Here is a 14,875-nt window from a genome sequence, read left to right as displayed (position 1 = left end):
GCCCTCCGAGACAGTCCCATTTAGTGGGGAAGAGAACAAGAGGGTCTCTGGGGGTGGATGAACCCCCAGAGTCCACCCACCCCCCAAACAGAAGGGAACCACAAAACAATTCATGAAGGGGAGGTCATCCCTATACAACGGGCTATGTGTGTGGAATGGCACGATCTCCCACATTGCAGCTTCTTCAAATGTTATAGCCAGGGGTCTGGCATCCCAGCCAGCCCATTAGCAACCATGGGAAGTCAGGAGATCAGACACACATTGAAATAAGCAGGAGAGGAGGTGAAACTGTAGCACTACCCCATCTGGAAATCTGCAGACAAGGGGAAAGGGCCAAGCCAACAGCAAACTCGGACGTTTGTGCTGTTGGAAACAATAAAACGACTGTAGAAGGAAGCCATAAGGAAGTTGGGGTGGCCATCTAGATTGTTGGTGTGGTTACTGCAGAGAAGTAGGCTGGAGAAAAAGAGGTTGGCGAGTAGTCTCTCGGACTGTGACATTTCAATGGAGGCAAATGCACACAGCCTACTTGGTGATATAGCCAATACCTTAGTGAGTCGATCTAGACTCTTGGGAGGTGGAGTTAATCATACCTAGAGCCTGGTGACACCTCAAGACTTGAGAAGTCTACGTCATAGCTTGTAGCCTGTTCCAGACCAGGAGAGGAAGTGAGGGGTAAGGTATTTACCATATTATTTTGATCATCTTCCTCAGTTGTGGGTACAGAGGAGGGGGTGTGTTTGCAAGAATGATCTATACCAACACCTCCAGCGAGAAGGAAACTTTGCAATGAGCTTAGCAGCTCCAGGAAACAGCATGGTAGGATGACACGGACAATTCTTACTACTGAATTCAGAATATGGGACACTGGATCAAGAGCATGGTGCAAGCACGCAGACACAGTGTCCTGTAATGCAGCATTGTAGGGGGGACAGCTCGATGCATGCATGGAAGGTGCATCAGAAGCAACGATTGGACAGTATGGAGCCACAGAAATGTTTACCCATTGTCAGCATGGGAGTGGGATAACTGTGCTGGCCTTGTTCAAAGGGGCATGCAGGTGGCAAGGGGAGGAGGAATATGGCGTTCCAACTGTCAAGAAAGGCAGAGCAATAAAACACCCAATTACCAGACATGGAAGCAAATCGCCTTCTCTATACAGACGACAAAAAAGGTCAATGGGACAAAGTGCATTGAAATGTACACAGGGCCAGTGACCCTTAATACTTTTGGATCAAACAGCACGAATTGCAGAGTCATTTTGCTGTACCTCACCCAAACAATTCACTAGTCTTTACACCAGGGATGTGAAACCTGCGGCTACCCCGAGATTTTGGACCACGCCTCCCAAGATCCCTCATCATGGACTATGGCGTTGAGGGCTGATGGCAGTTTTAGTCCAAAACACCTGGAGGGCCAAAGATTGCAGACCCATTCCCCAGCGTTAAGACGGATTGTGGCTAATCAAAGCCCTGAATACACAGGAGCAGATAGTGTAGCTTACAAGAGCGACCCAAGCAGGTAAGACTGCACTGTTAAGCCAAGCACGAAGACTGTGGCTGCCAGTGCAAATAGTCACCTTCAGCACTTTACAGCTAAGCCACTTAACATTAAGTCAGCATTCCAAAACAAAAGACTGGTAATCCTCCGACACCAGTCTTGACCTCCAAGCAGTCCTTGATTTGAGTGTGAGAAGGGTAAAGCGGCAGGGGATTGAGGGGAAGTAGCTGCATAGATTCCAGGAAGCCCCAGTGGTTCTATAAGCTTATTATTGAGGTCGTTTTTAGATGTACATTGTATCTCATCCTATAGTATTCTCATAGATCATTTTATTTATCCTGAATTTGGGTATATTGCGTGTGTTTAATATTGTATTCTGCGGTCACAAAAGGCTTAATCAGCTGAGGGCATTGGCTCTGGCTGCAGGGTGTTAAAAATCCTGTGTCTGCGACGTGGATGTTATTCCCACCCCAGGAGACTTTATTTTTATTTTTTTTTAACGACAGGAGTTGTGCTCTGTGCGAGCAGATTTCCCATGCGAAGAAAAATAAAATAAAAAAATAAAAATAAAAAAAAGGTAGAGCAAAAAAAGTAAAGGAAGGAAGTGGCAAATGACGCTGACCCCAGACCACCAACCATAAACCAATCCACCATAAAAGATCGAAGGGTTTGGTTGCTCCACCTTTATTTCACACCGACATGATTTGTAATGCAAGGTAGAGGGAGGGATAAATTATAATGCGAGGGTGGAAGCCAAATGACGCGATTGGGATGAGTGACATTTGTGCAGGTCAGTGAGACCGCAAGACTTCTGTGCCAGTGAACATGCCAGGTGCACTGTATAATGATAGAGTAGCAAAATGTAGCTATTGTTTATTTGACCTTGGTTCCCTGGAGACAATGAGCCCAGCAGATCCCAGGTGATGAAGACAGACGGGGTCAATGGCCTGGCATCACCTATGGGGTAGGCAGACCATATATAGGGTTGCACTAACCAGCCACGTGGGATTCCACTGTATATGAATGTCCCCTTTGAGCCCAGAACGTTCCATGGCAGCAGAGTTCTTTGCTGACGCACCAATTTTGCAGAAATAAAACTTGTTATCCTTGCAAGAGTTTCTTGGGCCTTTTTCCCCTAGCATATTGTTTCTGGTGTGTGGATGTAGGGGCGTGCCTTCAACAGTTTCGGGACTAGTTAGAAAGCAATGCATCGCTAGAAATGACAAATGTGCAGGTTAATGCAAAGAAATTCTTTATGCTGGAAAATCTGACATAAGTGTGTAACACACATGTGGCTAAATTATACACTTGTACTACCTTGGAGGAAAACAAAATCTTCAAGCTAGAAAACTTTGCATTCTTTATTGAAAGCCAATTCAACCAATTACTGTGCCCAAAACAGTGAAAAGGAGAAAATATTTATGATCCAATTGTTGGTAATAAGAATGAATCAAGAAAAAAATCTAATACTAGTTAAGAAGCTAAACTTAGATTATTATCAGCTACTACATGGCTCAGAGAGTGTGCACGTTGCAGCAAGGTTATAAGAACTGGCTTAAAAGACATAGCCATACAATGGCTCAAAATGATGGTAAAGCCATACTAAGAGCTTGTGCAAGTGTAATTGCTGGATATTAGAAAACTAGACTAACTGTACTTAGGCGATTGCACAAACCAACCCCATACCATGCCACAAGTAGGATTATGCCAATTTATATAAGGCTCTCTCTAATCAAGTCTTTATCAGTTGGTGTGGAGAAGTGGGCTTTACTTTTTTTAATAGAATCTATAAGACTAATATCCAAAGCATCTGCTTCCAAAGCTCCAGGTCCAAACGGATTGAGTAATTATGTGTTCAAGAACACGCTAGATATTGGCTTCCATATTATTTATTGACATACTTGCAAAACGGAAATTGTCAAATATTATCCTCATACATGATAGACCCATCGCCCTTCTAGAAGCAGACAGTAAGCCGTTGGTTGCATTGGTGCTCAGAGATTTGGAAGATTTGTTTTGGCCAACGCCTGTGCTATTTGCCCAAGGTTTGAAAACTTCGCTGAATGGTTTTATAACATCTTGACCCAAACAGCCTTGGCCAAAGATGCGCCTTTGATTTATGTTGGCGTATTGACATGGTTAATGGGGAGAAACTCTGGAAAAAAACTAAAAAGATGAGTCATTCCGAAGAGCCTACTGAACATACTTCTCTACATCTACTAAGAGATCAAGATCAGAGTTAGTTGAATTTGCAGGGAGTCACGACGAATGATGTGGATACCTACAAAGGCCTTTGTCAAGGCTGTATACTGGCTCCTTGCTTATTCAACCTATATGTTTGCAATATGAGAGAGAGAGTCCTCAAAATCACTGCTCATTATACCACACAAAGGCTGTGAATAAATCAGCTGGTTGTCCTATGTAAATGGTATCCTTATTGACCATGCCCAGATAGGGTTGCAGCATCTGATATTTTACAATACACTGACAACGATTTAAGACCACCACAAAAATAAAAATTATAACATTCACCACAAAGAATTATGGCGATTTCTGGAAAATGGGTAACTTTCTAGCAACCACAAAAGAATTCATCCGTTTTGGCATACATCTGCAATCTAATCCTACAAATGAATCTCTTTATATGCTGAGTTAGTAGAAAAAGCAAGTGGCTTTGGGTCACAGATGAAAACCATCAATCACTGCTGTTACTCAATTCAACTTCTATTGATTTGTATAAAGGAAAGGTTGTCCATTCACTTATGTATGGGACTGAAACAAATCACTTTGTTGAATATATAGCTCTTAATAAAAGGTAGACGGAAAACTATGGAGCAAATCTTCCAAATTGTAGTCATTAGAGATGAACTGGGGCGGATTTCACAAAGAGGATGGCATCATTGGAAAGTACTACTATTTTATAGAATTTTTTTTCTTAAGACACGTTTTGAAACTGAATTGAGATATTTTAACCTCGAATGCATTACCTTTAAGATTCCTCATTGACAACCCATATGAGGCGGAAAAAAAAGATTTTTTTAAAAAGGATTGGTTGGATATGAGGGAGGGGATATCAACGTGTAAACTATATAAACATCTTTCCTGGGACATTAGGTGCCACAGCACAATTCTTAATGCGGTCTCCAAAATCTGTGATTTAGAAAGAATGAGATACCCATGTAAAGTAAAGGCTCTAATATTCCAAATACCTGTAAATACTGCGAAGCACTTAATGTCATAGAATCACCTGGTTATCGAATGCACCTCCCCGAGTAATGTAAGGTGTCAAATCTTTGAAAAATGTGTCCACAATACGTACTGGGTAAATACACAGCTTTTTGCAGCGATAAGTAGCCGGGATTGAACTCTCCATGACAATAGCATGGATTCGATTTTTTACCCTCCTAATTTAATTATGTTAAAACAAAATATGGAATCAAAATGAAACTGTTAGACATCCATTTATTTTTGACATGAGAATAATCCATGTTTAATCAATTCATAAATACTGTTTCAGTGCGCTTCTGTTTATTTATTTTTTGGGTGAGCACTGTGTGCTAAACTGGTGTGTTTTTCTAGTGTTTTTGTGGCTTCTGAGCCTGTTTTTTTCTGCTGGGCTGCATCCAGAGGGTGCAGCTGTGGGGTGTAGTCCTTTGTTCGGGTCTGGCCTTTTCCCAGTCCCACACTGCCCCTCCCGCCCTCCAACCCGGCCATATCCCGATTGGTACGTACACCTGGTCATAACTGACCTTCCCAGGGCAGCCCTCTGCAGCTAAGGGCGGCTACTACATTGGTGGCTCCAAGACGTGTCCGCAGGGGAAGCCAATGAAGCCAGCAGTCAACAGACACCAACATAAGTGTGGCATGGGTGGGGTGTAGAGCAATTACTCTACACCAGAAAGCCCCCGCCACTCTACCTTACATAACGTAGACTGCCATAGACTTACACCATGCATACTTAGAGACATTTGTGACCACCAGCCTAAATCTATTCATGGCTGGACTGTAAATGTTGCATTGCATTACACACTAACTTACTTGCCAATGTTAACTAGTGCCACACCTATAGAGAACTGAAGATTGGCCTGTGTTGCATGCAGATAGGATTGTGAAAGTTAGCATGTGCTACACTTAAATGGAATCGTGATCACTAGCCTGCCTCACATCTAGATAGGATATTGAAGATTACCAAGTGCCACACTCATTTGGAATAGTGAATGATAGCAAGCATCACACCTAGACATGATTGCAAGGACAGCAATGCCAATTAACCGATCCACTAACAATTTCACCCCTCTACATACACCTCTCAAACTCTAACCAAACCACCACAAGCCTACAACACAACAATCCGCACAAGCTTCACTACACTGCAACAACAACACAGACTCGCACAACGACTACCGTAAAACACCCAAGCCCAGCCAACGGACGCACCGGGCTGAGGCTGCCAACAGCACATCACTGCTCGCTTGCACTTTTCCAGCTTATTCCCACTAACTCACCCCCCCTTCCCTTTTTCAGAGCTGCCAGAGCACCACTCACTCCAGTGGTGATAGTTCGCGGTACAGATATCCTTTAACGTTAACACTGTATAAATGTAATTTTTAAAAATGTACTAATGTTATATTGTGTGAAGCTGTAGGGTGTGATGAATATTGCTAAAAGTATTTTGTAAAATTTTGAATATTGATGTATGGTGTGATTCATTCTTATTGTACAATGTGTGAAAAAAAAGTTTATTTGCAAACCATATAAAAAATAAAATGTACACATTTGTTCAAACGATGAAAAAAGTGCCTGTACTAGGGAAATTGAAAGTTGCAGAAGACTGTCCCACACATAATCCACCCAAAAAAGTGTCAACTGATTTACATTGTAGAGCTTTGCAACATTTACAACTAATGCAGAAGCGGAGTGAGAAAATGGCGCGTGGCTGGGCTTTGTCACTTACGTGGTTAGACGTTTCAAATTGTATTAAGCAACAACAACAAAAAACGGACTCAGGGTGGGATGGCTTCCAATCATATCAAATGAGCCATGGGACCTTAATACACCATGCAAGCAGTGCCCCCTCCTGATCACTTTAAGAGGCCCTCGGCGTGCATCCCCCTAAAAACGTATTCACGGCAGCACAGGTTAATAGAAAGACGAGACATGATCCTCATCTTATTGTGAAATTACACTCCATGGCAGCGGTTAACAAGCAGTTTAGAGTTTAAAAACAGAGTCTAGATGCGATGATCTTCACAAAAACAGCAGGTGTTCTAGACCTTGCAGCGCTTAATTATCCCAACATGCATGCGTGTGAAATCGTGCGACATGGAGACACCCCTCGAAAAATGTAACAGGATTACCAAAGTGTTTACTGCCCAGTACATAAACACTATGTATTCCACACATTGTTAGCGTGAGAGAATGCAGTTAAACCAGGGATGCTACGTGCAATACTTGCAACTAGGCGTTCATCAGTCCATTTGTGTATCTTTCTAGTGTTTTTTGCAATTTTCCTGGAATACCAAATTCATGTTGTGCTATGGACAGTGACTAGAAAGGGGAGACTGCTTATCCCGGTTCAATGAACCTGGTACGTTTTGCATAATGTCATCCTGTAGTACTCTTCATGCTAGTGTGGTAGAATCACGGTAACAGCGAAGGCCATCACTACAAGTTAAACTAAACAAGAACGTATAAAGGTGCCCCCGAAGTTGGTGGCTTATTTTGCCCGACTTGATGAGACTGCATACAGGGGGTGGGGGCTCCCTACCCATGCACTTATGTGCATTTTGGACTGCTCTGTGCCAATTTCATCATTTGCTCCAGAAGTGCGCGCACACAAAAAGAAAGTGTTAAACCTGCCAAAAACAGCCATTCTTTCCACTTCATAGTGGACAGTGTAAATGCTGCCTTTAATTTACACTTGCTCGGGGTGGGGTGGGGGGTGAACAATAGACACCACCTGCGTTTAGCAAGTGCCAACAAATATGCTTCCCTGCCCTTTGCATCCACACCAGCACGAAAATAACACGCCGTCATTCACTTTCGTTAGGTGGAGCATATGGGGTAGTAGGCATAAAAGGTTCTTATATTGTGTGCCCCTTCCTCACCTTCCAAAATAAAGAAAACGTCCCAGAGCGTGAAGGCAATGATACAAAACCTTGCCCAGGTCTATTGTGTGGAATCATATTTACCCCTCAGATCACAATCATTGTCTGAAAATAAGTCCCTTCTTATGCAGTTGTCCTACTACACATTCCGTGCCCCCTGCAGGAAAAATCAGTCAAGTCTATGTTAAATGTTCACATTGCTCGTCTGGACTTAAATTTCACTTGTAACCACTGGGCACTTTGTTTTCACTGGGTGGTCAAGTCTGGTAGTTGCTTAATGTTTCACTTAGGGCTATGTCACTGTTGAACAATATTCCTCCCAAATGACCGTCAAATTTAACAGTCCCAGAAAGTTGCTACTGTATATCGCTTCGAAAGAAACATACTCTTTGGGTACCTGGAGGCTCGTTTTCAAAACAACTTCTTTTCATTCTTGGCCACATCCTGCTCTGCCAGCTGACCCTGTGCATGGAGGTCATGGACTTTGCCTGAAAGTGTGGAAGCCATCTGGCGCACTGTGCTTGGCTCCCAAAGGGACATGTGACGCTGCCTCCATTATTCTGTCTCCCCTGTGCCTTCAGCCCAGGCATCTGCAGCTAATGGACAAAAGTAACAATGACAGCTCCCAGTTTCATCCGGTACGCTGGAAAGGGCCCAGAACAACCCCTGATCAAGCCGTGTATTCACTGAGCTCACCCGTTAGCCGACATCTGCTTCCACGCATAGGGATCCTTCCACCCATTCGATATCCATTCACTGCGGAGCTCCAGCTAGCCCAACCGACAAAGGAACATTTCTGTTTTGGGCCAGCTAACTGTCTTTTGCGCATCTACAACTCAAATCAGAAAATGCACCAGTTTTCTCTCAGCAAATCAACCACCCGTTCCCTTTCCGCTCACCCACCTACCAGATTTCTCTTGGTACGCAGCCTTTCTGGTCTTAACTTTCCAATTTCTTCTACCCTTCTTCATGCATCTGGACTTTGCTCCATTCCCCCTACTCACTTTTCGTCCCTTCTCTCACACATCCATCAGCCTGAAGGTGTAACTTCTGCATCTCTCTCCAGCATCACCCGACCCCATCTTCCTTAGTCTCCCCTGCCCCCACATGCCTCAAATAAGACACTCCCATGCACCTCTGTTAACCAACCTCATCTATCCCCTCACCTACTGCACAACACTTGCTCCTCACTCCCATCTCCCATCACTCGGCCTCTGGAATGCCCAATCCCTTTGCAACAGTCTTTCTACATCATTGACTAGCCATTACAGAAACCTGGATATCCCTTCCGGACTGCTAAACTAGTAGATCTCCACACAAACTCAGCTACCCTCTCCCCAACCTGTTGGGAAGGGGAGCTTCCTCATCAATAAGGCCCTCAACACTGCTCTGCTACCCCCTTGTCTGACAAACTCTTCCCCTTTTAAATTTGCGACTATTCAGCTTTCCCTCCTACTCAGTTCTGGCTCTCCATCAACCTGTTCTTCGTAAATCCTTTACCGATCTAGCCCTTCTCCTCGAGCCACTTCTTACCGACATCCCCAATGCCATGCTGGTCGGACTTCAACCTCCCCAAGCCCTCTGCAGCCACCTGCCTTGAACTTAACTCCCTCCTACACTCCCTCCATGATTAGCCACCCCACTCGGGTGAGGACCTCTTCCCCGTATCTTTTTCTACTTCACACACCTCAATTGACCACTCTCTCCGATCACGCCATTGTTCACTTTAACATTTTGGTCCCTCCACATTATACGCCTCGTCTCCCCTCTTCAATGACCAAGAGGAAATCTCCTTGTTGCTATTTTAAATTAACCACTACTAACAACTTCCTTTGTTTTTATTAACTTTCTTGTTCTTATTAGCTTAGAACTGCTTTTAAAAATATATTAATTTGTATATCTATCAAAATGTATTTTTAGGAGCAGACCTGTCGCTGTTAACTTGTTACGCTTGCATCAACTTTACTTTATTGATTTGATCCTGCTTTGTACGTGAAGCTCACCGCCAAACCAACTCCCAGAAGGTCTGCAGTTCCCCAGCCCCGTTTAGACGTTGACAGGCACGCCAGAGCTTCCATGCCGGTTCGCTACAGGGAGAGTGGCTTCAGACGTCTTACTCATCCTGCCCTGCCTGTACATCGCGCTAGAGTCCATCACCACTTGCCTAAAATGCCGTCACGTGAATTAATCTCTGCTATACAGAGGAACTGCAGGGCCAGACTAAGGGCTAAATCAGTGGATCTCCCCAATTCTTCTAGCAAGGTCGAGGATAAGGTACCCAACTGTAAGCTCACAGCTAATGAACCAAATTTACTAACACTACCCTTATCAGCCCATAGTTCTGATCCGCATGCCACAAGTACTAATCCACAATATAATAGATCCTGCCAACGACAAACACGGCATCATCCTCCTCACACACACTTAATGCGCTTTGTAAATATCTGTTCATTAGTGAAACATGCAGTAGAACTGGCTACCTTTAACCCTGCCCTCTCCATCCCCAATGCTTATCACCACCCCTTCAACTCTTGACTACAGCTCCCCTATCTGTTTTACTGAATTAGGACCCATCCTTCAGTGCCAACTTATCTTGCACTGCCATCGACCCCTTTTCTCCATTGATGGTCAAAGATTTATTCTCAATCCCTTGCCCTTATCCAAGTTCTTTAACCTCTCTTTCTCTCTCCCTGCTGGACTCTTCCCTACTTCCGTCAAAATCGGCAACCGTCTTTCCCCCCCATTGAGGAAACCCTCTTCTGACCCAAACAGCGCAGAAAACTATTGCCTAGTTCCTCTACTCCACCATTACTTAGACGTCCTTGAGCGGGTGGTCTCTGAGCAGATCATAAGTACCTTTAGGATAATGGCCTTTGAAATCCACTTCAATGTGGCTTCCTTAGTAAACACTCCAGAGACTGCACTCATGCATGCCTGTAAATTGCTCTAGAACGCTCACTACTCAAAACTCTTCTAAACACATTCTTCCAGTACCCTGGGTTTTGCAAATCTGCCCTTGACTGAATCACTTCTTACTTGGAAGGTCGATCCTTTAAAATCTCTTCGAACTCACAAACCTCTCCATCTTGTACAAATTATGGTGCATTGAAAATGTTTGGGATGTGCGGCGGGAAAGGAGAAGAGTACCAGCTAGGTGGTATCTGGCTGGAACTAGTATTCTATTCTCCCTCCCCCTCCATCATACTTGGTATTTGTTAAATGTTTACTATACCATAGCAAAATATGTTTTAAGTGATGAAGAGTTGATGAAAATTCAAGACAGTATTTTCAGAAACCAAATCCGTAGGCCTTTGGGAAGGAAGGGAATTTATGAACAAATATTAGAAGACCAGTGCTGCGACTGTATATGTATTAATGAAAATATCCAACTGACTTGGCCAAAACAAGTGTTAATTGAGCATGTAAACTAGATAGGCAGCCTAATTTGAATTTAATCCCATCTCCAAACGGAAGAATATACCTGAAATTTAAAGCGAACCAGTTGCCAACTGATAACTTTTCCCAAAGAGCAAATACTTTGGAGTCACTTAATGCAAAATGGCAACATCTATTTTGGGGCCGTTTTATAAAGCAAACAACATATTTTTTGGCTAAGTATGGAAGGAAAAACATCTCTGTAGGCAGCGTAACATTTTGGAAGTGGTTAGACACTCTTTAACAGATAAAATTTTAAAGGAGAACTATATTTTAAAAAGGGTTTTCTGCATCATCGGAGGCGTAATCTAGACATTAGCGCTACTCTAAAATAAAATTACACAATAAGATGTTGATTGCACAAAGAGCAATCTTGTCCTGACTGGTTTCCCCTTTATGGGTGATTCTTCAGGGAAATATTATAAAAATAGACACAATGAGATGCCATGCTATTTACATGCCAAATTTCCTAGTGCGTTTTCTACGCAGCTCAAAATAGCTGGATTGTTTCAGGTTTCCTCCCCGCGCTTGGTCGCTCGCACATATTCACAGAAAATGTTTACAATCCTCCCACTAAACATTTCACCAGCCCCACTATGCACAGTTTTAGAAGTAGAGTGCAGACCGGTCCTCCAGTAAAAAAGGAATACACAGAAAGACATACATAATGGGCACATGGACGCATACATCCTTCTTTGTTACTCAAACTCGCTCATGGACGCCTACTTACACAACCATACAAATACATACTTAAACACTTCTGTATTTCACGCAATTACATATTCTCCCTCCTGGCTCCTGCACAAGCCTCCTCCAGCAAAACATTCATGCAGCAGATCAGGGGTGGTTAGTCCTTTAACCCCCTCACCTTTCCTGTTGGGGAATCAGGCCATAGGAAGGTCAGCATTCTGAAACTGCCCTTGATCTGAGAAAGAGGGAGGAGTGCAGAGGTTTGATCTATTCCGTGTGCTGTATTTTCCAGCATCCATGGAAGTAAATGAGATCACAGGTTGTCCATCAATCAGTGCCTAGGGGTCTATGACAAGTTTGATGCGCAGTGATGTGTAAGGCACACCACCCTGACTTTGGATTTGCAGATTTGTTTTTATTCTGGAACAAGTGGAGAAAATAAAATCTTGTTCCATAATGCAAGTGATTTCTTTTGCGACATCACCCAGAATACTGTTGGCACCCAGAGGGTCCCAAATGTGCTTGAGGCAGCACCCTAGCACCCCCCATTGATGAGTCTCCAAGGAGGATGAAATGGATAATCTATTTTACCATCTATAAAATGTTTTGGATGTTCTTGGATTACAGGTGATGTACTTACTGCATTGCAGGTTTTGTAATCTGAGTGCAAGAAAGGAAATCTGTATCAGACAGGAACCACTCCAGAAAGGGTCAGCACTCGAAGGGAAAAAAAATCGCTACACACGTAATAACTTAAAGCACACAATGCTGTCTCTTTGACAAATATTTGGCTGCAATTTATTGGTAGTTCCAAAAAACAAAAACAAAAAAAAAACCTACGGTATTTCTCAGATGTTTATTATATATGTATAGATGGAAAACTCTACTGGTTAAATCAAAATATAACAGACCATTTTGTCAAAACGTTACATACCCGCAACTGGATCACGTTTGGGGATGTTCAACTAGGGTTTCCACCAAACCATGCACGAACTGATCCGCAAACATACAAAATATTATACTACAGACGAGTCGTAGGCTATACTAATCAAACTGTAATTAAAACGAACTTCCTTGTGTGAAAAAAATGCTTAGTAAACGAATGGCAAGCCACCAGTGCATCATGCCCCACGTTTACCAGCGCCCTGTGCTAGATTTTTCCGGTCCCCTTCCCCCTGGCAGCTCGGATGGTGATGACATGAGTTTAGGTGGGAGGGAGTGCCCGGAAAAGCACTAGCTTTCCCGGGCCAGCCCTCCATGCTCCCGCACCTGTTCGCCTGGCGCAGGGTGAGGAGCTACGCCCGTCACTCACTAGTAAGAAGTCATTGACTGACACTTTACATGATGCAGACTAGAGGGTCAATCATTTTCTATTAGTGAGTGACAGAGGTGATGGCCAAATAAAGGCGTCGCCAGCTCCCAGAATGCAAGCTGATTTTACATTGTACGAGCTGGCGGCACCCCTTTATTTGCCTCGAGCCTGCACTTGAACACCCCTGCAAGCCACTTCGAAACGTGCGCCAGTCCAGAATAATAGAGAACCTGTTATACATGGGGCAAGGTATGCTGCCATGCATTGTTCTGCCACCTCCTTTAAGCAACTGGTGCAGCCCATACTACCCGCCAGGTACATTTCTAAAGATTACATAAGACACTCCCGGACCCATAACTGAGCTCTACATAAAATAATAAAAGTGTCATTCCGTGAAGGAACGACAATTATTTTGTATGGCGCTCAGAATGGGCGCAACCCTAAATTCCCTGCATATACATCTTTCTTTGGCAGATTCGAGGTCACTTTTCCGGTGGCGTGCGGTTGCTCTCTCTCTCAAGTCACCACACTACAAAGCTAGGCAAAGGTCCTGGGTGGAAAACACACTTAGGTATGCCTGCCTGCTTAACAAAGGGCTTGGGGGCATCTACTGGAAACCCCATGCAGTGCTCGAGCACTACCATTTGCTTGACAGATGCAGAGAATGCAATGTCTCCCCCCACTGCCTGGGATAGAAGGTGGGCACCTTCATTATAAATGGGAATCTTTTTTATTTTTATGGAGACTCATCAAAGGAAACTGAAATACTCCCCCAAACCTCTGCAACTCTCTATAGCGATGTCTCCTTGCTCACTGGATTACCTGAGACATGGTGAGAATTCCGATGACAAGTCCGAGAAAATCAAAGTCACTTCTCTGTTCTGCTGCTAAAGAAAGAAGGAGACGAGCGCATGGGCGTAGAGAAAAGGCACACACCCAGCGAGACCACGCCCAAAAAGAAATAGAAAGGGGACGTCCATGGCCTGCTGACAAATTGATTAGAAACAAAAGCCATGTTACGACTGGCGATATCAAGTTGACTGCAACACAGAATAAGATAAAGTCGAGAATGGCATATTTTCTTGAAGACTTAAACACATTGAAACACTTACATAACATATTTGAAGGTGAGTTGGACTTCTAATAAAAATATTCTTAACATATTTCAATAGGTTAGTATATTTAAAAAATATTTTATTCAACGTGAGCAAATAATACACTATTTAAATGGGACTACGGTTAAATAAACTTTAATGAATGTTCCCATGTTTGCATATCTTTCCTATCCAAGATGGTCATCATTTTTACTGAGGCTGTCACCAAACCCATAGCGAAACACAGACGTCCTTTTTCTATTTTTACTTTCTGCGCGGATGATTAGATCACCTGACCGCTCAGCGAGTTCAGTGGTTGGTGCGCGGCGCGGGTGAGGATAGAAGTTAGCTTGTGCCTACTGGAGGATGAGTGGGAGGGTCATTTGGGCGAGCTATCTTTTTTTTAATTGCCATTTTACGGGGGGGGGGGGCATGTTTGCTTTGCTGTGATTTGTCACTGTCAGCACCTAGTCATGCGGCGTTTTTTCCCCCTAAGGTCAAATGATTCTTTTGCAGAGCTGTAAGTGTCGATATTTCATTTTCTAGTCAATTCGCAAGGAACATTGATACATAGTGCGAACTTGGGGTAAGTATTTAAGCATTTCTACTGTTTACTTTGAAGAAGGGTAAACAGTACCTATACTCTGATATTTACCTGGACGCCATTTAAGCAACCACGAGAAAGGCGTTGGTAACGTTTTTCCTGCGTGTCTTTTTACTTAACGTATTTTTAAGTT

The 14,875-nt window shown here is 43.5% G+C and overlaps 1 protein-coding gene across 1 annotated transcript in view; it reads right to left on the bottom strand.

Annotated features, from left to right (window-relative positions):
• Positions 1-13,989, bottom strand: part of DBI (diazepam binding inhibitor, acyl-CoA binding protein) — a 37,194-nt gene extending 23,205 nt beyond the window's left edge. Inside the window, exon 1 of the mRNA XM_069616608.1 lies at positions 13,867-13,989. Within this exon, the coding sequence (XP_069472709.1) occupies positions 13,867-13,875 (9 nt within the window). The 5' untranslated portion in view covers positions 13,876-13,989. The remainder of the gene's footprint in view (positions 1-13,866) is intronic.
• Between the last annotated feature and the right edge of the window lie 886 nt (positions 13,990-14,875).

Source organism: Ambystoma mexicanum, chromosome 9, assembly GCF_040938575.1.
Source record: "Ambystoma mexicanum isolate Mex_15411 chromosome 9, UKY_AmexF1_1, whole genome shotgun sequence".
Taxonomy (NCBI): Eukaryota; Metazoa; Chordata; class Amphibia; order Caudata; family Ambystomatidae; genus Ambystoma; species Ambystoma mexicanum.
The sequence above is the reverse complement of the archived record's forward strand: the minus strand, read 5'-3'. Positions and strand labels throughout refer to the sequence as shown.